The 20,441-nt window shown below is 48.8% G+C and overlaps 7 protein-coding genes across 7 annotated transcripts; 3 read left to right on the top strand and 4 right to left on the bottom strand.

Annotated features, from left to right (window-relative positions):
- Positions 1–3,014: 3,014 nt before the first annotated feature.
- Positions 3,015–4,165, bottom strand: CORC01_11050 (uncharacterized protein; the record flags this gene model as incomplete). The annotated part of the gene is made up of 3 exons (XM_022622676.1): positions 3,015–3,299; positions 3,353–3,854; positions 3,909–4,165. 3 exons carry the CDS (start codon positions 4,163–4,165, stop codon positions 3,015–3,017), a joined length of 1,044 nt encoding a protein of 347 aa, XP_022470811.1.
- A 538-nt stretch (positions 4,166–4,703) lies between these two features.
- On the top strand, positions 4,704–7,525 carry CORC01_11049 (DNA repair protein RAD5; the record flags this gene model as incomplete). Its single annotated transcript, XM_022622675.1, has 3 exons — positions 4,704–5,411; positions 5,467–5,691; positions 5,804–7,525. The coding sequence occupies 3 exons, from the start codon at positions 4,704–4,706 to the stop codon at positions 7,523–7,525; spliced, it is 2,655 nt and encodes an 884-aa protein (XP_022470810.1).
- A 597-nt stretch (positions 7,526–8,122) lies between these two features.
- On the bottom strand, positions 8,123–9,922 carry CORC01_11048 (uncharacterized protein; the record flags this gene model as incomplete). Its single annotated transcript, XM_022622674.1, has 5 exons — positions 8,123–8,594; positions 8,712–8,805; positions 8,943–9,268; positions 9,337–9,406; positions 9,493–9,922. 5 exons carry the CDS (start codon positions 9,920–9,922, stop codon positions 8,123–8,125), a joined length of 1,392 nt encoding a protein of 463 aa, XP_022470809.1.
- A 1,067-nt stretch (positions 9,923–10,989) lies between these two features.
- On the bottom strand, positions 10,990–12,656 carry CORC01_11047 (uncharacterized protein; the record flags this gene model as incomplete). The annotated part of the gene is made up of 2 exons (XM_022622673.1): positions 10,990–11,736; positions 11,793–12,656. The coding sequence occupies 2 exons, from the start codon at positions 12,654–12,656 to the stop codon at positions 10,990–10,992; spliced, it is 1,611 nt and encodes a 536-aa protein (XP_022470808.1).
- Positions 12,657–13,503: 847 nt separating this feature from the next.
- On the top strand, positions 13,504–14,061 carry CORC01_11046 (uncharacterized protein; the record flags this gene model as incomplete). The annotated part of the gene is made up of 1 exon (XM_022622672.1): positions 13,504–14,061. One exon carries the CDS (start codon positions 13,504–13,506, stop codon positions 14,059–14,061), a length of 558 nt encoding a protein of 185 aa, XP_022470807.1.
- A 1,211-nt stretch (positions 14,062–15,272) lies between these two features.
- Positions 15,273–17,650, bottom strand: CORC01_11045 (uncharacterized protein; the record flags this gene model as incomplete). Its single annotated transcript, XM_022622671.1, has 4 exons — positions 15,273–15,422; positions 15,876–16,837; positions 17,257–17,441; positions 17,499–17,650. 4 exons carry the CDS (start codon positions 17,648–17,650, stop codon positions 15,273–15,275), a joined length of 1,449 nt encoding a protein of 482 aa, XP_022470806.1.
- A 1,208-nt stretch (positions 17,651–18,858) lies between these two features.
- Positions 18,859–20,439, top strand: CORC01_11044 (uncharacterized protein; the record flags this gene model as incomplete). Its single annotated transcript, XM_022622670.1, has 1 exon — positions 18,859–20,439. One exon carries the CDS (start codon positions 18,859–18,861, stop codon positions 20,437–20,439), a length of 1,581 nt encoding a protein of 526 aa, XP_022470805.1.
- Positions 20,440–20,441: the final 2 nt, after the last annotated feature.

The raw sequence follows: 20,441 nt of genomic DNA, 5'->3' as shown, positions 1-20,441 counted from the left end.
ATGAGATTTGTGGTTTTCATCGCAGGGAATTTGACGTACTTTACTTGGGGGTGCACTGGCTGAGCTGGCTTTTGGCGTTTGAAATTTTACACCTTCGTTGAGGATTGCGATGTAAGGGAGCCAGTGAATTTGAGGAAGCTGTAGGCGGCTGGTAACCAGATGAACCGGACCCTGAAAGAGCGAGATTGGCGTCTAACGACAAGGATGCGCAGGTTTTTGGGGAGGATAAGGCTCAGGAAGGTCGGTTGTCATGGTCATAAACACCATCCAGACTTCAGAGTAGAGACAAACACGAGTTCTCGTTCTCGTCCTGCGCACAGATAAACTTCCACACCTGATACACATGACGCTTGGCAGGATGCAAAATCTTGCGGAATCACGAGAAGCACGATACAATGGCCTTATGGATCTCTCTCCAGGAGATTATGCACCGCCCGTTGAGGTTCATAACCATTGAGGTTGGATGAGTCCTCTCGTCTACGATAGTTATTGACGTCCGCGGCCGATTACCTTTATAGCCGACCCCTCTGGCCGTTGACCTCTGTAACCGACGCCCTTGTTAGAGGTAATTCGCCCACAACCCTGTGGTGTCATACAGGCTTCTTGAAATCGCCAATTGGGGTTATTGGCATGGCTTTGTGGCATGGCTTGTGTGTAAACTATCGTGTATTTCCCATTGAAAGGTGGACTCCACTACAGCTATCAAAGCCGAAATGCCACTTGTATTCAATGCACCAGAATAACAGTAAACTTTCAAAGCTCGGCTCTATTGAATGTGCCGTCGGGCTATTTTGAAGATATGCTAATTCTGTGTCTTGTTATTGGTATAAGTATCAAGTCCCAATCAGCCGCTGTCAGCTAAAATATAAGAAATCGCTGATCACGATCGTGAGAAATCGCTACTTCCGACCGCCGGAAATTGCTGATTGCGACTGTGGGAAAATGTTAACTACGATTATATAGAGTGCAGCTGGCGGGCACAGCACACGGTCAAAACAGTCGGGCTTAATTTTATGAGACGCTTAGTCGAAGACATTTAGTCGAAAATATAGCCGTAGCCGCAAGGTCGCAGGCCAAGGTCATGGTGGTTGCTTGAGGACATTGGTACGCAGACTGAGGACATGGTGCCGATGATGGGACTGCGGAATGCCAGGACGACAAGACCACCCTGACCCACTCCTTGTCGTCTTGTGCCGGTGTGTTCGGTGAAGGAAGTCGCCAGGTTATGCAACAATTTGTGCCGTCCATGGGCAATATTCTGCATAAATCGCCAATGGGCGGGACCTGATGGCGGAGCATGGTGAACCTGTTTGTCACATTTCCCACCACAGTCCCTATAGACCGCAATCGGCCGGACGCTCAAGAAAGTACATAGTAGACCAAAAGACAGTGGGACTCAATAGTTGCAGTAAGCCAATGGTTGTCGGCTTCAAGTCTCACCGTCTGTTTGTGGATCGTGGTGGATGTTTTCGCGTAACTCACCGGAACTGTCTCTGGTCCAACAAGCTTATTGGACATGTTTGCAGCCAATTTCCGCACGTATCCACACGGTGTAAGGTTTCTCCTTGCCCGGAATGACTCGTGGCCTCCCGAGTTCTGCCGCCGCACCGATCCGCGGCTCGCAACACCGCCCAACAGACTTCTATATTTATTTTGAAGACTATTGTAGATTGACAGTCTTTTACAAAAGCTATCAAAGAGTATTAACAGAGCCTTATAATCATGCCTAGCTTAGAAATATAAATAGCCTCGGTAGCCTGAATAACATCAAGATGTGGCTGAGGAGGGGGGGATCAAATCATGAACGCATAGTGTAACGTTGCTCGCTAAAAACGCTTTTCATTATCTACATCCTGGTTCTGGTTTTTTCCCTCAGACGAACGGACAGGGGACAGGAAGAAGGTAACTTGAATTCTGTTGCAGGGCCACAAGTTGAGAATATTAGTCATCGATATTGGTGGGGGTATATCCCGATTAGGTCTAGCCAAAGCGGGCCGCGGGTGGGAAGTGGCCTGTGCTGACGGGCCGATATGCGGGGTACGACTTAGCGCCGAGCGCCGATATCACCGAGCCATCTCGGCCGAGACTCCGGTGCGCGCATCAAAATTTCAACAAAATCAATAACTGAATCCCACACAGCGAAAATCGGCCAGCCCTTAGCTGATGGCTTATTGGGAAGCTGGCAAATTACTTGCAGTCAAGCGAACCTCTGGAACACGACGGATGCCTCATACAGCCGCCATTCCTCATTATCACGAGCTTCTTCTTCATGGCCCTAGGCAAGCTAGAGCGCATAATGAAAAATTCGCGTCGCCTGGAAGCAGTGTAATACCAGGGACACAGTGGGAGGAGCCGTGTGCAAGCACAGAGGGCTCCCCCCGCGACCAAAAATAGGAATAATCACGATTGGTCTCCTTGGAGACCTTTCAGAGATTAAACTGAAAAGAACAGATACTACACTTGATCTAAGCCAAAAGGCGAAGAGAGCTGAGGAAGGAAGGAGGAAAACAGTAAATGAAGAAGGGGAAATGGGAGTTATATAGTTGATTTGGACAGATACTGCGGATCGGCCGGTCATACCGGTGGTAGGGCAGCTGAACCCTAGTGTCAGTGCTTCCACCGACGCTGAGTCGAGAGTGAGACATGACTGGTCGATAAGACGGAGATAAACCGGAACTATTCGTAATGAACACGTAAGAGAACGTTGGTACCCCGTACGGATTCAACCGGTAACGGACAAAATTGTTGATCACAACCCTTGTTGAATGCGAGTATATTGTATTGAGTGCACGATCTGGCTTCGTTTGGCTATGCCAGTTTCTCTCTGTCTCTCGTCTTGTTGCTGCTGGCTAGGTACCGCGATAAGAAAACCCTTGAAGCAACTCCGCCGGCCGTCATGTTAAAGTCTCCCTCTGAGCAGCATGCCTCTCTGCGTTTCATCTCCCGTTGGGCTATCTAACATCCGGCCCACCTGGGAGATGTGACCCTAGACTGGTTCTCTCCATCTTCCTTGTTTATTCTTGTTTGCCCGGATACTCCCCCTTCAATCTCGCGAGCATTGGCCAGGCGATCCTGTCTGAATTCTCGACGGTTTTAATGCGGATATCCGCATCGACATCGTCTGCAGACACCCGTTGCGCAATGACGGCGGCAGGGAAATCAAGCTTCAAGACGAGAAATCTGAGCTTCTGGATTTCGCTGAAGAATGTATCAACCAGCTGCTGGATGCCTGGGTCGCCAGGAGACCCTCGGCTCACGATAGAGAGATATGTCAAATGTGTGAGGTTGTCACCCAACGCCTATGAGTATTAGTGAATGAGAACCTCGGTATAATAAAGTCAAAAATGTTTACCTTAGCAAGCTGGTCGTTCCGGTTGGTCGGGAGGGTTAGAGAAAGGCTTTTAGCGAGGCAGAACTTTGTGGAGAGACACGCTAAATGCAGGTCCGTCAAGACTCCTGTTTGCCCGGTTCTCCCCAGCTCGAATTCTCTGGGTTTCTGGTTCTCGAGGAGAAATGTCAGCATTGAGTTGCTGCTTAAGCCGAGTAGGGCTAGGCTCTCTAGTTGGCGCGCGTGGAGCCCCTCCATGATCAGGGATATCGACTCGTCATAGCCGTGTATGCGTAGTGACTTTATTGTTCTTGGAAGGAACTGAGGGGTGACATAGCGCCTAAGTCTTTCCAAGTCCTCAGTGTCTAGTCCGAGAAGGTCCAAGTTGAGAACTCTCAGGAAATCGCCGTCGATAAGAACCGCAATCATGTTGGACACGAGGCTGGGGCACCCCTGAACTCTCCAATTGGAGCCAAAAATCTCCCAACCAACTGGTAAAGAGCGGACGATGACGATGGTAAGGACTCTAGAAAGACACGATGAGTTGACTGGTCACCAATCGAGACGAGCTTCAACATACCTGTATGCTGATGGAATTGACCGTAGCTTTCCTACGGCTTGTGGTGCTACGAGTCTCTTTCTCAACAGCCGGTTGAGTTCCATTGGCAACCCAATAAGAGAGACATCTCGATAAAGATGGTCGAGAACTTCGTTCCGGATCTTGTTATTTGTCCACATGAGCTGAGTCAAAGCCTCCTGCTCACTTGCCTCGTAGATCTCGCGACGGATCTCCGAAGGCAACTTCTCAAAGTAATGAAAGGATCGGGAAGTAGACATATTGTTTGTATGGTGTTGCCTTATCAAATGAGAGGCCTCGGAAATCTTAAAGAGTGGAAACGAAGCTAGTATGCAAATATTTAATTCGAGTCTGGAGATGGAAAAGGCAAAGGATTCACGGCTTTGATAAAGAATAAATCAACTCGCTTCATGAAGGCGTATTTGGGCAAGCACGGCCACCGCATCCTCTGATACCTCCCCTCTCTGCGGCTCCTTCCCCCGATTTGCTCGGACTCAAACCCAACAAACACCTACCCACCTTAGCATCTCCTCGCGGTTCTACTTTCTTTACACAACAACGTCGCTTCACACGTCGACCATTGTCTCGACTTCTCTTCTTATCTTCATTCATCGACCCTGGCGATTAACTATATTACCGGTTTGAGCAGCGGACCGTCTTCTCGTTCACAACCACGTACCGGTTGAACAAGAGGTAGCTATTCCCTCACCCCCAACCCGATTCGATTGAAAATACTAACAAACATCTTGAAAACCAGATTCGATATCGTCAAAATCGCTACCTAGGGAAAAAAAAAAGATGAGCGGCTCAAGAAAGCGAAAGGGAAACGGCGAGGCGAAACGGGGTCGCGACAAGAAGGCGCGGAGGGGCGAACATGAAGCACATCCACTGGACTCTCTCTTAGGCGGTGCTAGAAGAGCTCGGGTCTACAACAGTCTGCAATCAGATGCCATTTTCAGGCAGCATCTGGAAAAAGAGCTGAGAGAAATCACCGATCAATTGGACAATCTCGCCCAAGGCGTCGCACAAAGGCCCAAGCTTGACGCATACACGAAGGCGACCATTTCCAGCCTAGAGATGCTTGAGAAAATGTTGACGGCTCTCACCATCGAAGAATCAGATACAGAAACTGGCTCTACAGCTCTCGATAATGATAATACCGACGCAGAAATAGAGGAAACGGCATTTCAGAAAGCACGACAAGATCTGGAAAAGCTGATACATACCGTCGAGGATAGCTTCTGCGATGAACAAGACGATTATGAGATATTCTTTCGTGATCACGACATACAGTATACTGAGGCACAAAAGATTGAAGAAGATGAGAAGCCAAAGTCTGACCAGCCCAGCGAGGCCGGATCTATTCAACGGTCAATCACGAGAACGAGAACCGCAGATCCCGGTAGCCTTGATGGCCGATCCCTTGTGGACCGCGACTACGTGCGTTTCAGAGGAGAATGGGTGCACATTGATGAGTTCCTGGGTGACAAGTGGAAAAACAAGGCAGTGAGTGGATGCGTCGCCCCTAACAAGATTATAGCACTGACATGTAGCTTTACAGTCTGCCATTCACAATATCAGTCTCCCTTTTCTTCCTCCCATCCCAGGTCTCAAGACGAGCCTGACAGTATGGCAAAGATATGGTGTGAAGAAGATGCTGAGATGCATCGAGGAGTTCAAAGGCTGCATCCTTGCGGATGAGATGGGCATGGGGAAGACTCTAACCTGCATTATTACGGCCCTTCTTTACCGCAAGTCAAATCCGACGACAGGATTCATCCTCGTTGTGAGTCCAAAGTCGTGCATCCGAGGCTGGATCAAACAGCTGAGTGTACACTTTGAAGAGGCAAGTGACATTGGTCCCCTGTTCAATATTGGCTACTTACTAACTGGACTAGGGAAAAGCACCCAAGTTTTTCGTCCTCGAGGATGCTCGTACGACGGCGGAGGACATTATTCGGATAGACCCTGCCTTTGTTCTCGTCACCTGGGGCTTCATAAAGTCACGGCACAACGCCTCTAAGCTGAGAAGAGCGCTTCAGCGTCTGTCCAAGATCAGGGGTTTTGGTGGGCTCCACTCGGAGTATTCAAGCTATCTTCCTCAAGGAAACATCCCCGAGCGCGAGAATGAGGTCTTGCACTCAGATTTGTACGATTTCCTTGGGAAGTCATCGATCGTCTGCATACTTGACGAGGCTCAGCTGGCGAAGAATCAGGAGACTGTGGCTCATCAGGCGGTTCTGAGTTTACCTATCCCAGTGAAAATTCCGGTCTCCGGGAGTATAATTCACAACACCTGGGCAGACGGGGGTGGCATTGTCGCTCAAACAGGACTCGGAATATTCAACAACGTCCAGCATTTCCAGAATATGTTCTCTGTTGCCGGAAAGAATGACAACAGTGGGTATTCATACGAGCTTGCCCCTGAGAGAAAGAATCACTTATTGCGGCTTCTTCTCACGATCACCATTTCGAGATCCGCTTCCCTGTTGCAGCTGCCAAACCGAGAGGAGCATGTGGTCGACTTTACTATCTCGGATGCTGCCGTTGCACTGATTGGAGACTCGATCGCGAAGTTCTTCAAGGTGTGTCATATGCCAAAGACCAAGGGAGGGAGGAAAGCGATACTTCATATGGTCAAAGCTCAGAAACACGCATCCAACCAGTTGCTGCTTATACCGATCAGACCACCAAGAGCAGAATATGGAACGGATTCAGAGGGATCACAGTCTGGAGTTGACAATGACGAGGACCAGGATAGCGAGGCTTCCTACCATGCTGACGAATCTCTCAGCTCCGATGATGGAGATACAGAAGAGTCAGATGGAGAAAACGAAGCTACGCATGATGAGTCAGATGGAGAACACGAAGCTACGCATGATGAGTCGACTCGGAGCAGCTCAGAAGTTGAGCTAGAATCTGACATCGACATCGCAATGCATGACGACGAAGATGAGACTGACACGTGGACGGACAGCGAGAAGGTGGTCTGGGAAAGAATTCTCAAAAACGCCAGCAACGAAGACGTCCTGAGCCCTAGAGTTTCAAAGATTCTCGAATGTCTTCAAGGGATCTTCCACAGTCATCCAGGAGAGAAGATAATCATATTCTCGACATATGTCCGCTTTCTAGACATCATTGAGCTGGCAATCCATCGAAACGCGAGTCTCAATTTTCACCCTCTCCGATTCGATGGCAGCGTAGGAAGAGAGGAGCGAGATCGACGCGCTACAGAATTTGACGAGAACCCGAGTCTACCGGTCATGATGGTGTCAAAAGGTGCTGGTGGTGTAGGCATGGATCTCACTGTCGCTTCTCACATCATTCAATGTGAAGCATGGTGGAATGGAAATGATGAGGCCCAGGCTCATTTTCGATGTTGGAGAGGAGGGCAGACGAGAAAGGTGCATATCTGGCGGATCATGGCAACCAACTCTGCAGTTGACCATTACATTGTGACCCGAAATCAGCAGAAGATGAACCTCGTCGGCGAGTTCATGTCTCTTCTACGGAGAAATGACGAAGATGCAATCATCCTTCCACGTCTTTTCACTAAAGAAGACGAAGAGAGAGAGATTGAAGCGGGTACCGACACTGAGGACTCTGCTGATGATCCTTGAGTCTAATAGATAGCTAGCATGGTGATGCCGAGAACTTAGAATAATAAGAGATGCAGGAGTGGTAGAATAGCACCACCAGACACCACTTGATAGGAAACGACCGTTCCGTGGGCTCGCTGCGTACGGCATATGAATCCACGATCCCGTACAGGGTCTTTCCTTACCTGAATCAGGCCACTTACTATTATACATGCTCGGTATCTTCTCTTTGCGACAGTTATGACTCCAGCCCTCCCGGAAGCCTAACCGTACAAGTAGCTTGACGTAAGGACCACATCCGAGTCTTCAGGTTCGAATCCCGCTCGAGTAGGCGCGTCTAGGTACCTAACAGCAGGTAAAAGTGCCCCCAGTGGCCCCCTTACTGCACTAACGTAAAAGAGAATCAAAGCAAGGAAAATGTTTATTAACGCGAAAGTGATGCTGATGATTCACTCTAAAGTGAGGAGTAGAGAAAATAGAAGGGGATCATGTAAACATGCCCCCATGTCAATATCCCGTCTCAAATGCCAAGACTAGGAAAAGATGAAACGCGTGCAAAAACATTTAGAAATCTAGAGGCATCAACTTCCGCATTTGATGATTTAACCTCATCCTGGTTTAATCATCGTCATCCTCCCCTCCATCTCTCGTTCCTCTGAAGTGCTGTCTGTTTGCCTCGAGAGTCTGATTGAGATACTCGTTGGGGTCGGCGCCTGTAGCATGCTGCAACATTCTTAGAACTGTCTCATTGATCAAGTATTGCTTTGCTTCCGGTGCTACCGTCTCGATATCGGCAACTCTCTTAAAAAAGCGGGATCTTTGATCCGCTCGAGTCTCCTCTGTCTGTTTCTGATGGATGCTCTGATCCTTCTTCGACTTCGTCAGGTAGTACTCCATGGCACTAGTGACCTGCCTCTTCGCGTCTCTCTGTGAGCTATCCTGCAATCTTGCACTTGACGGCTCTTGGTTAGTCTCGGTCATTCCGGGCTCGCTCCATTTTCTCTTCGACGAGTTGCGGTCAGGGGTAGGAGAAACGTTGGTTGCTCTGCGATTGTCAGAGAGTTGTAGGTTATCTGTTGGACGATTATCCCTCTCCTTAGCCCAGTCCTTATTCTGCCACGTCCCTGACCGCACTGATTCTGACCGCACTGATTCAGAACTAGACGATTGCCTGCTTTGTTCGTTTTTTTCCCCGAATAGCAAAGACCATTTGTGTCGACTGTCGTAGCTGCCAACCTCTTGCTGGTTAGACGAGGCTCGAAGACCACCAATCGAATTTACGTCGTCGTTCTCGTAGTTTTCTAGATGACTTTGTCTATATCGGTGAATGTTCTCAACCGCAGACTCACGGCCGTGAAGGCTCAGTGACACCGGCTCGGATATAGAGGATTCTATTGTGAGACGTGCTTCATCGAGATACTCTAACTGGGGAGTAGACTTAGAGTATCCTCCAAACACATGCGGTTGGATGTTGTCGGAATAGAGAGCAGGCGGTTGAGTAGCAGGCGGATGAGGAGTAGGTGCCTGAGAAAAAGGCGGTAGAGTGGCAGGCAGTTGAGTAGCAGGCGGTTGAGGAGTAGGTGCCTGAGAAGCAGGCGGTTGAGAAGCAGGCGGTTGAGAAGCAGGCGGTTGAGGAGTAGGTGGTTGAGGAGTAGGTGCCTGAGAAGCAGGCGGTTGAGAAGCAGGCGGTTGAGTGGCAGGCGGTTGAGGAGTAGACGGTTGAGAAGCAGGCGGTTGAGGAGTAGGTGGTTGAAGAGTAGACAGCTCAGATGCACTCGGCTTGCTGTTATGGGCGTTCCCAGGGATAGAGGCTGCCTTATCATTGTGTCTACCTCTCTTCGAGGTAGAAGTTATGTTGCTGCTCTGGGTTCTTGGATCTTTCCCTGATGGAGAGGGCGCGGCCTTTGGGTCCCGAACGACATTGTCGTTACTTGGTAATGTAGCAGCACTCCTCGACCCAGTCTGATAGTAGAATATCCCGCTGATACCTCGGGACTTTTCCCATAGCGTCTCGATATGATTCCACCTCTCTTGATTGGGATTGGGATTGGCTTCCACCATATCCAAAACTGCAGCAAATCGATCGACCTTTTCCGTAGTCCAGCGTGCCCTCTTGTCCGCGGGGACTTTGAACAACCATAACCATAGGTCCAGCTCATTAATAGAGCGCGAGATCTTCTTGCTTTCCTTCACGGCTTCGTGTTCATTGGTATTCGTAAAGTTCAATGTTTGTGCCGTGGTCGGCTTCTTAAGCGCCTCCAAAATCTCGACTCTCAACGACTCGCTCCAGATGATTTTATTGACGTCGCACTCAAACGCCTTCATCGCTCGCTCAATCCAGCCGTCTTGTTTGACAGGGCGGCCACTTTTGCTCTTGAGGACGAATTCTCCTGTCAATGCTTTGTTGCGGGGCGCCATCAGTGAATTGTACCAAAATTTGTTTCTTCTCCTTAATTTGCTCCTGAGAACGTGTCAGTCATCGATCGCGGCTGATCTAGACATATTTCCCCTGAGCCTAATTTTTACTTACATGCCTTGAATATCGATGGCAACCACAATATGCTTGTGTTTTCGTGTGTCAGCCTCAGCACTTACCAGGCGTCGGATTGTCGGGCAGGAATGCTGTGATATTGACGGTGATCAAAGCAAGAGATTGCACAAGTGGTCGAGAACTCTGATGGAGATTCTCGAATAAAGGGTGTCGAGAAGCCAAATTTTAGAAAAAGAACTTCCTGTTGATTTGAAATTCAAGATAATCGATCCCAGAGATGGTTTCTATAAGAAGTAAAGTGAATGGGTTAAAGAGAGAAGAATGAAGAGCAAGTTCCATGCTTGGTTGCTCTACTTCACCTGCTTCATTCACCGCCGCCCCTGCCACGCCCGCCGCGTCTGCCGCGCCTGCCGCGCTTATTCACCTCTTTTTATTCAGGTGCACAGGTGCGTTCTTTCCTTGCGACTATGAAAACCTGGGGTCTGGAGGGGATTTAATATTTTACTGGGGCAGAGTGTGTGGTCTTTTCCGATCCGGGTGAATAAGGTGTGAGATGGGAGACAGTATTTGCCAGTTGAGTGGTTCCTTACATGTTCTTAGTGTTTCAAAAGTTTTTTCAGAGGTAATGGACATTTTCTCACATATACATGCTTTATTCTCTGATCAGGGCAAGTGTTGTAAGACATATTCACCGTCAAGTCTGAAAATTTTCAGTTAATAATTCTTTTCTTCAACTTGGGGGCCAGTTGCTAGCCGGCCTATCTTATCCCGACGGATATCATAAGACACATTTATAACAGTGTTGCTGCAAACTTTTGAGTTCTTGAAACGAATGTATCTTTGCAGGTCATTTAATTATCGGGGCTTTTGCTTCTTCCACTTGGCACGGGGAATAGTTTTGCTATTTATTGTTCGCCCAGAGCTACTCTTACATGGATGGGCAGCAGAACCAGGGCCGGCGACTTCATCGTTGCCCTACATCCATTCCAGTGACCTAATTCACCGAATAGCTTGCCATGTTCTCATCTTCCTCGCTGTTCTCATTCTCCTCGCTCTCATTCTCCTCACTGTTCTCATTTTCCTCACTGTTCTCATTCTCCTCGCTCTTCTCTTCCACCTCGCTGTTCTCTTCCTGAGAACTCTCATCAATCTCTTGCTTGGCTTTCTCGCGAATCTTCGCTCCGAGATCTTGTAGGCGTCGGATGTGAATTTTCATCGGCGAGAACAGGTGTTCATCTTGGATGGTCTTCATTTGCTGTCCCAGGGCGCGTAAGTAACTCTCCGAGGCGACGTGGGCAGTGGCCCGGTCTGAAGTTGTTCGGAGCTTCTTTGCTGCCTCTTTGATAGACCAACTGCATGGAATGCTGTTGAAGAACTCAAATAGAGCTCTAGAAGCCCCTGTATAGCTGGCGGATAATTTTTTCAATATCTTGATCTCTGACTCAATGAAGTTGAGAACATTGATTTCTGAGAGTTGATATGTCGCCGATCTATTCGGCGCGACTGGGTTTGTGTACAAGGATACGAAAAGGCTTGAATTCTCGATGAGGGACTCAAAATCTTTGTCACAAGTGGGCGGATTGCTCTTCAGGGTCGTTGCGAGGTGCGTGAAGAACATGCGGGTTGTTGGCCAGCTCAGGCAAAGTTTGTCGGGGTTGGCGCACAAGACCCGCGACACGTGCCCAAGTACTTCACCTGTCACAACTCCCATCGCTTCAAGTTCTGGCTGAGGGTAAATTCGCTATCGAAATATTGGTTAGTTCGCTTCCGCATACATCCATGGAGTGGTTTACTCACAAAGAACTCCTCCACGGCCTTGTCGGCCTCCCAAGGAGTCAGTGCCTTCGCCTGAAGCAATTTTTGTAAATACTCGCTCCCTACCCACAGCGTCGGATCACACTGCACTGCTTCTTCAATGATTCCGGTCGCTGCATCAATGTGTCGCTTATCCTTCGTGACCGAAAATTCGGCAAAGTGCGTATATAGGTCGATGAGGATGTCTTCGCCTTGTGGGATGCTCTGCGCCACCTTCCCAGAAACTTGCTCCTCTTGATTCTTGTCCCTGAACAAGATCTGCTTCCACTCCATATCTCTTTTTTCGGTACTCGTTACGGCATCGTTCCGGAACTCGGGGTGGAAGAACACATGAGCCTTGCCCCCGAGGAGGATGGCTTTGCAGATGCCTGTCATAGGGTCCGGGTAAGCGAGCGCATAATACCTCTTCCCGCGATCTTTGGCCACCGATCGACAAACGATCTTCATTGCAGTAGCCTGGTGCTCAAAGACGCGAACCAACCTCGACTTCGACGTGCTTGTACCCTCGGTGAGATCATCAATGCTACATCCTTTGAGTCCTTTATCCGGAACTGGAAGCTGGACAAGAGGCAAAAGCCACCCAACCCAGAGGCCCTCGAATTGAGGGTTTGTACCAGAAGCTTTCTCGGCCTCGAGAGGCAGTCCAATCGTCCCTGTGGTTCTCCCTGCCTCAAGATCGCTCTTCAGCTGCTGGCGGTCATCAGCCTTCTCAGATAGGCTCGAGAAGCGCAGAATCTGATTCCGTTCTCGTTTGAGTCCAAGACCGTCATCGTAAGCGTGGAGATTTGTGGTCCAGGCGAAGACGTTCGAGGGCTGGCGAATGGTTGTTTCAGTAGCACTGTCCATTATCGAAAACGTAAGTTCGCCTGTCGGACAGATGACGCAGAGAAGGCTCTTTGAGAATGTGATGTCATAGAATTTTTCTTGACGAAACTGTTTAAAGAGTTAGTGAAATGTAGACGAGGAAAAAATTGATGGGTACGAACGAAAGTTGAGGTTGTCACCGATTGAGGACGTCGTAGACAGTCTTGAACAAACTGTGCGAGGTTGATTGTGGGTAATGGTTTTTTGACATGCAAAATAAGCCTTAAAAATGGAGAGAAACCCTTTCGCTTGGCATTGATTTTGGGAGATTGAAGTCTGAGTAAACTTGGAAGAGCGAGTTGAGGAGGATTTAATGGAGATGCTCCTGCCAGGCTGCCTCAAGTTTCAATTTTGCCCTGGACCTGCCAGTTTCGATAAGGGCCTTTTAGACGCCATAAAACCTGGGCCTTCAATTCGGAGTAATCCTTCTATCTTTTTAGAGTCTCTCTCCTGTCAACACCGGCTCATTCGCGTATTATTTTCACGTGACCTGCTCAACCATACCTTCTTACCCCTTTGCTGGGCGAGCAAAGACTTCCTAATTGCTCTTCCACGTATTTCTCGGACGTTGAAATTTCAATCAAGTCAATCGAATTTTCTCCACACTGCCAAGAAGAAAATCATCCAGATTCGTTCGCAGCTCATCAAGATTACCGACAAAAGATGGCGCGCAAACGCATCATTCCCCCCAATATGACCAAGAGTCAACTTTTACGGTGCGTCGAAAAAGACCTAAAAAAGGCTGAGGCATGGGCAGCTTCTTCTGTACGTCCAAGTCCATCAATTATCGATTATGCGTTCTGACGTTGTCTAGACCGGAAAAGCTTCCATGAAGCGGCGGAAGAATGAATCTGATGAGGCTTGGAAAGAATGGCTCCAGAACCGCGCACAGCTACGAGACGACAGACTTCTTGCCTTCAAGCAACGCCTCGAGAATCAAGAGACCATTTTGACAGATGCGAATCTCAGAGGGCCATTAAATGTGACGTCTAAATCTCAGAAACAGATAGAGATCAAGTCGCGGCGGAGTCGGAGATTGAGAAGAGTGAGCAAAAAGCAATATCAAGAGAGTTCTCCAGATGATGACGGAGAAGGAGAGGTTGGAGAGGAGACTCTGAGCGAAGATACCGAGGAAAATGAAATGGATTCTTTCAAGAAAGAGGAAATGAATCGGATAATGAAGAACTGGGTGGAGGATGAGGAGGAGGATGAGGATAATCACTTTGGTCATTCTACTCACGAGTATTATGTGACGAAGAATACAACTCCAGCAACTATCCTCGACTACGTTGAGGACGCTGAAGATGATCTTTATAGTGCTTCAGAGTTGGAGGATAGCGAAGAGGCTTTACTGGAGATCGACGACGAGGAATTGGCGGATCTTTAGGATCCCACAACCTGATCATGGATTAGATGAGGGGATATTCTCAAGTCTCAAGAAGTGACAGAATCCCAGCAGTGGCATCACGCATTATTCTTAGTACTTGCATTATTTTCCGAAGAGGACCTTTTTGTGATCAATATTGTCATGAAGGGTCTTATGGGCCGTAAGTAATGCCGTTTGGTCATCACAAGCATATCCGTGCGCGTCATTATGTAACGGGTGAGTCAACTAGGTATGAGAATAGTACTCCTCCAAAGGTAGGTCTGGTATTGAACAGAAGCTGAATCTTGGCTTTCTGCCACTGTGGCACTGGTGGTGGGTTAACTTAACAACCGCATTGAGGGATTAAAAAGGGAGTAGACTGAATAATGGCAGATTCGACTGACATTCACCAGTACACCGGTACTACGTGCACCTCTGACCCCTTCACATGATATGACGCAGCCTGACAGAGTGCCTCAATCTCAAGCTTCAGTATCAGCCGCCATTGTGAGAATTTCAAATAAATTCGCTTCATCAATACTTGCCAGAGCATCGAGAAAACCCAAAGTTCAGGGAAATATTTGAGCAGCAGAAGCGAGAACCATGTCAGGATCTGTCGTGCGGCACGGATATGTTACAGCCTATTGAAACTTGAGATCTCTGGGCCACATTTTGTTCCCGAGGCACCATGAAGGCAAGGCTTGTCAAGGGCGTTGAATTTAACTTCCAACAAGTCATTTCAGTGGGGTTGAATATTCGCCCTTCGCAGACGATGCTGGATAGCGGCCGAAAGACTTTCGATATCTATTCCACGATTGATACCTGTCTCATTGACTCATCCAGTTTGAGAATTTGTCTACTTCTCTGAAGTTTCGCTGGAAATCTAGTATTCTTTCATTTATTTATCGTGTTGAGCCATCGGACCCACAAACAATTCTCTGGTCACTGGGTATGGAACTTCTCCGGACTTCTCGTTTCGAAAACAGATTCATCTCCTTCATGACTATAGTACGAAAGCAAGCAAATAACGACCTCTTCTCACTAACATGCAATTTTCTCCCGTGTTCTAACCTCAGCTCCATGTCCTTCGCAGCAAATATTTCCCCTAACAAAGCAATGCGATACCGTCCTTTCATAAATAGTCCCGGAAAAGTCGATCTTTGATGTAAAGCAAACCTCTCCCCGTGACCGATATCCTCAACATGGTTCCGTATTTGATGCTTCGACTGAAACTATTTGGTCGTGCTCTTCGAAATGATGTATGACTTGTAGGCCGCTTCGGCCGCTGCCTTCGTCATCTTGTGGACATTACGATAGTGCTTGATTAAACCCTCTTTGCTTCTGAAAAGCCTTGCCTTGGTCCTGGTACCGGGACAGACTTCCTGGTCGCAATATCCAGGGGGAAAGTCAGAATGAAACCTGGACCGATGGTTTTTGAAGGCTTTATCATTTTCGAAGTCCCTGTTGCATTCGTCGCACCTCGCGCGAGCGCTGACATGTGCCTCTAGTCGATGCGTTGCTAGTGCACCTTTGGTCGAGAATCTGAGATTACACCCCTCGACCGGGCACGGCAACTTGTCTGTCCAAGCGCTATAGGCCTCGAGAGAAGTGAATTGACAACTCTTCTCATGGTCCTTTTTCTGCCATAGCGTCTTGAAAGACATGTGACAATAAAACTTCTTATTTTGGCATGGAAGTAAGAAGCGAGTCGCATCGTCTCGACTTCCACCATTCAGGGGGCGACTTGTAAAGCCAGCCGAGTTGTCCGGATCATACCTTTCATTTCTCTCTCCAGATCCACGATAGAATTGATTAATTCTCGAAAAGTAATCGACAAAATCGGACACTTTGCCGTCGAAGGGAACCTCCGACAGGTTCGTAGTGGACTCCTGCTCAGAATCCTCGATAGCTGTGTGATCAAGAACCTCGAAAGCGTCATCTTCATCCAGAAGATCGCAGTCAGTGTCAATGAGATTTGCCCCGAAGGCTTCTGTGTCTCGATCCTCAAACTCATACTCATTGAGGCCTTCTGATTCTGCTTCAATGACAGGGGCCGGGCGGTGACCTGTCTGTCCTTCCACCCAGTCTGTTCGATGTTGCTCACGCATCCGCTTCGCAGCTGCGTATCGTTCGGACAAAATCGTAGGATCCAGATTGTAGTGAACACAAGCCTCATTGACCGGCTCGGGACGAAGCTTGCCCATGGGCGTGTAGGGCTCTTGGGCCAACCTCGGGCCGAAGTCCAGAATGTTACTGTTGTCCAAGGCCTGAAGGCGGGGCTTCAGGTCGTCAACAAGTCGGGGGCCAATGTAGTGATCTGTCAATGCAGTGTCTCGAGAAGAGGTCGTATGGTTTAAGCGGCGTCCCACGTGCGTTGTCGATGCTTGACTGTCTAGGTTTGCTGCAGCTAAATCTGCTGCAGCTCCACGGCGTATGTCATGTGTGACGGGCGGGATCACCATTCCGACCAAGTCTGCTGCTTGTCTCAACGTAGTGCCAATCTGTTGCACGCCGGCTGGCTTGTCAAACTGGATGAGGTTGAGACCAATTGTAAAAGCTCCGAGGAGAGGCCACTGCGGGTTCTCCCACACAATCTCTCCATTGAGAGGCGTAGCGAGAGAGTTCTTACAAGCTTCATGTAGGGTTTCGTAGGATCGCTGCTTCACCTGGCCCACCCTCAGGGCCAATACCAGTATCCAGCGTAGTGGACACATTGTTGCAGCCTCGTTTATGGCTTCCTCGAAGACGAGCACCAGGTTACGGTCCGACCGCCTGACAAGTCGGTTAGCTTCATCTCCTCACAACAGATAGGGAGAACATACTTGTATCCTTTCGCATTCCTCACCGTCACTTGAAGGCTCCACTTCTCGCTGCCGTCTCCAAGTACATTGAGACGAATTCGAATGTCTTCCCATTTCATACAAAATGTCGGTCCGTATTGGTTTGAGACAGCCACATCTCCGACTCTCGTGGCGAACGCGTACATTGAGGCGATGCTTAATACTCGTGAGACTAACACGTCCTAGGCGCTGGTACCTCGTTCGAGTGCGTCTTGAAGCATGGCATTGATCATCTTTTTGATTAAGGCAGCCTTGATCCATTGGCGTTGGATTTGATTGTCAGTTGTCAAAATGCCGTCGTCCAGTAGCGTATTGGCAACACTTTCTATGGAGTGTCAGTAAATCACAGAGTTCTTCAGGGCCTTTGTCAAATTACCTAGACGAAGAGCGTGATGACTACTCCATGTGAAGTCTGGGTACGTGAACTCCAGATTCTTCAAAACCACAGTCAAGGCGTGCTTGTAGTAATTCAGTGAAATCTTCTCGCGCTTGCTGTCCATGAAGCGATGAATGATCCAGAAGAACTTTTCCACGTCTTCTCCGACCGGAGTTGTGGTGATACTGTCAGCCTGTTAGCTGTGGCTGCGAGTGAGCGACTAATGTGTCATAACAACGTACTCCTTTTTGAGAACATCCACTACGAAGCGGTTCCAGCGTACTCTCCACAAGGACAGTGTCTGATTCGTGCCGGGAGAAAGTGTATGTCGCTGGATCAAACTCTGGCTGCGGCTTGTGGCCTCAGCCAAGACGGTATCGGCGAGGTCCCTCATGTTGTCCAGGGTGGCACTGGCCCTCGGATGATGAAACGTAGCCATATCTACTTGGACGCGAGGAGTGGAGATTCTTGGAGCCTCTAAGAGATTGGAAAGCTTCCGTCGACCCGTATGTGACGTCGTGTGAAGTACAAAAGATCCTGGTCTCGTCACGAGATAGTGGGTGGGTAGGTGAATATTTCTTTCTTGAGAAGGTATCCGTATCCGAACAGAGACCTACTGAACCAGGAAGAGTCAGACTGGGAACATGTGTTGTAATGATCTTGGATTTGGTCCTTGCCGTCATACAAGCACCTACTGGTTGCGCGGACTTGTCTTGCGGCACGCCAACAAGCTCAGAGCATCGCGTGTTTTTTGACCTCCGACCTGGTGGACAATTGTCCAAGTACGAGACGTTAATGTAAGGGCGAGGGGGGTGAGATGGTGGAGAAACGAGACAGTTTGAACTCGTGCGCGCGCGTTATGACGCGTGTTTACGGTGACACATACGCACTTCCGTGCTGGATGAGGCCAGTGGGAGAGACGAGGAGTTCAGGAAGGTTAAAACCGATAGGAGTGCAGAGAAATGAGCGCAGTGTCGATACTGCGGAGTATGGCTGGGTATGGATGGAGATGGATGGATGAAGAGGAGGAGGTGAGGGAGAGTGGAGGAGTTTCAGTCGCGTGGAAGTGAATCGAGGCAAGAGGTGGGTGGGGGCGGTCAAAATTCCTTCCTCCCGTGACATTATCAAGGACATGGCGCCGTCAAAGGGAAGGCAGCTTGCGGGCATCAGACGTCCGCCTAACTACTTTCCTATCTAGGTATCTACCACTCTAAAATACCTCAGGTAAGGTACCTAAGAGCCTCTCAAGATATTCAAGTTTGAACTTTTCAATTTTCCCATTGCCTCTCTCCTCCTTCCATGACTATCATACAATTACATAAAGGTTCTTTCCGCTTTTCCCCCTTCTTTTGTGCCTGCCTCGATTGATTAATCTAGTCAATCTGGAAGGAGGCATCCATAGAGCTTTAACAAACCAGAACCCATTCCTCCCCACTTCACTCAGACTTCCCCCGTGCCATACATCTTTGACTATTCTCTGCCTTCTACTACCTAACCTCCTCTCCCTCTCATCCTCGCCTCGAGAACCTTCAATACACATTCGACAAAACGCAAAGCCAATTCTAACAGTAGCAACCACAAGGTGGTTGCGTAGCGACGAAGATGGGCGGCAGAAAGTTTACTCTCGAGTTCAAAACTAAGGACACCGAAACCAACAGACCCAAGCTTCAAGAAGCCAGGATCCAGTACTGGGAGAAGATTGAAGCTAGCGACATCACCGGTGCCCTCTGTGATGACCTCAGGAAAGCGGTCCATACAATCCTCGAGGGCACAGTTACCGAGACTACTCTGAATCCCGTCAACACAGTATCGTACAGGGAGATCAGCAAGTTTGCAAAATGTGAGGACCGCGTCAAAGAATGCCAAATTTGGGCCGGCGTGTGCATGCAGGGAGGTTCCACACCGCGGGCCTGGGATACAACTTCCCACAATGGTCCAGCATTGAACCCATTCTTCGACATGGCGAAGAAGATTCACAATCCTAATTTCGACGGAGATGTGAGAGAATTGGTCAACAAAACCCACGGAATCTTGGGAATTGACTATGCCCATATCGAATCCGACCCCCTAGATAAGAAAAAATACGTTGATATCATGAGGGCGGTGGCGATGACGAATGCGGAGAACGAGCGGAAGAGAAACGGGGAGAAGGACTTTACCTCTGACGAGGACACGGAGGACGAGAACGAGGACGAGAACGAGGACGAGAATGAGGACGAGAACGAGGACGAGAACGAGGACGAGAACGAGAACGAGAACAAGAACGAGAAGGAAGACAAGAAGAAGACGACGAGAGCCACATCAAGAAAGCGCACCAACAAACCGAAGAACAACTTAAAATTATTGGGTTCGAAAGATGAGAAAGGGAATGGGTCTGAGACTGGCTACTTGAAGACCACGAAGACTCAGATGGCAGCTCTTAATAAGAAAAACGCTACACTTATCGCGGAGGTAAAAGCGGTCAAAGAAGGAGAACAACGCGCCATGAAACAGGTAGAGACCCTCAAGCAGAAGTTGAAGTCCGCAAGAGAAAATGCAACAGCGACCAAAGAAGGAGAACAACGCGCCATGAAAGAGGTAGAGACCCTCAAGCAGAAGTTGAAGTCCGCAAGAGAAAATGCAACAGCGACCAAAGAAGGAGAACAACGCGCCATGAAAGAGGCAGAGACCCTCGGGGAGAAGTTGGAGTCCGCAAGAGAAGAAATAAGAGTGGTCAAAGAAAGAGAACAACGCGCCAATGCAAAGGTTCAAGATCTCGACAAGGAAGTCGCGTCAATGAGAGAAGAAATAAATATGGGTAAGAAGGTCCAAGATTCTCTGCGAGGAGCCCAAGAGGGTGATAAGGAGCTGCAAGAATCTGTAGAACAGCTGGAGACTCAACGAGATGGACGCAAACTCGAGACCAACCCTGAGGATGAGCCAGGCCGGAAACGGATCAAACAATGGGACCCAAGAGAGGAAGCTCAAGGAAAGATCACCAACACTTTAGAGGAACAGCACCTCGAAAAGTGCCAGGAGGAAACTCGCAAGGCCTTCATGGAAAAGTGGCACTCCGTGCCGGCGGCTCAGAAAACGCCAACCTTCTTTCAAGCAATGCATCTTTACTATACTCGTCCAGGTGGGGAACCCCTCCTCGCAGACTTGGACGCGGCCATCAAGAATACCAACAATGGCACGGGTTGAAA

Source organism: Colletotrichum orchidophilum, assembly GCF_001831195.1.
Source record: "Colletotrichum orchidophilum strain IMI 309357 chromosome Unknown Scaffold_115.1, whole genome shotgun sequence".
In the NCBI taxonomy this organism is placed as follows: Eukaryota; Fungi; Ascomycota; class Sordariomycetes; order Glomerellales; family Glomerellaceae; genus Colletotrichum; species Colletotrichum orchidophilum.
This window is presented reverse-complemented; position numbering and strand designations above follow the sequence as displayed.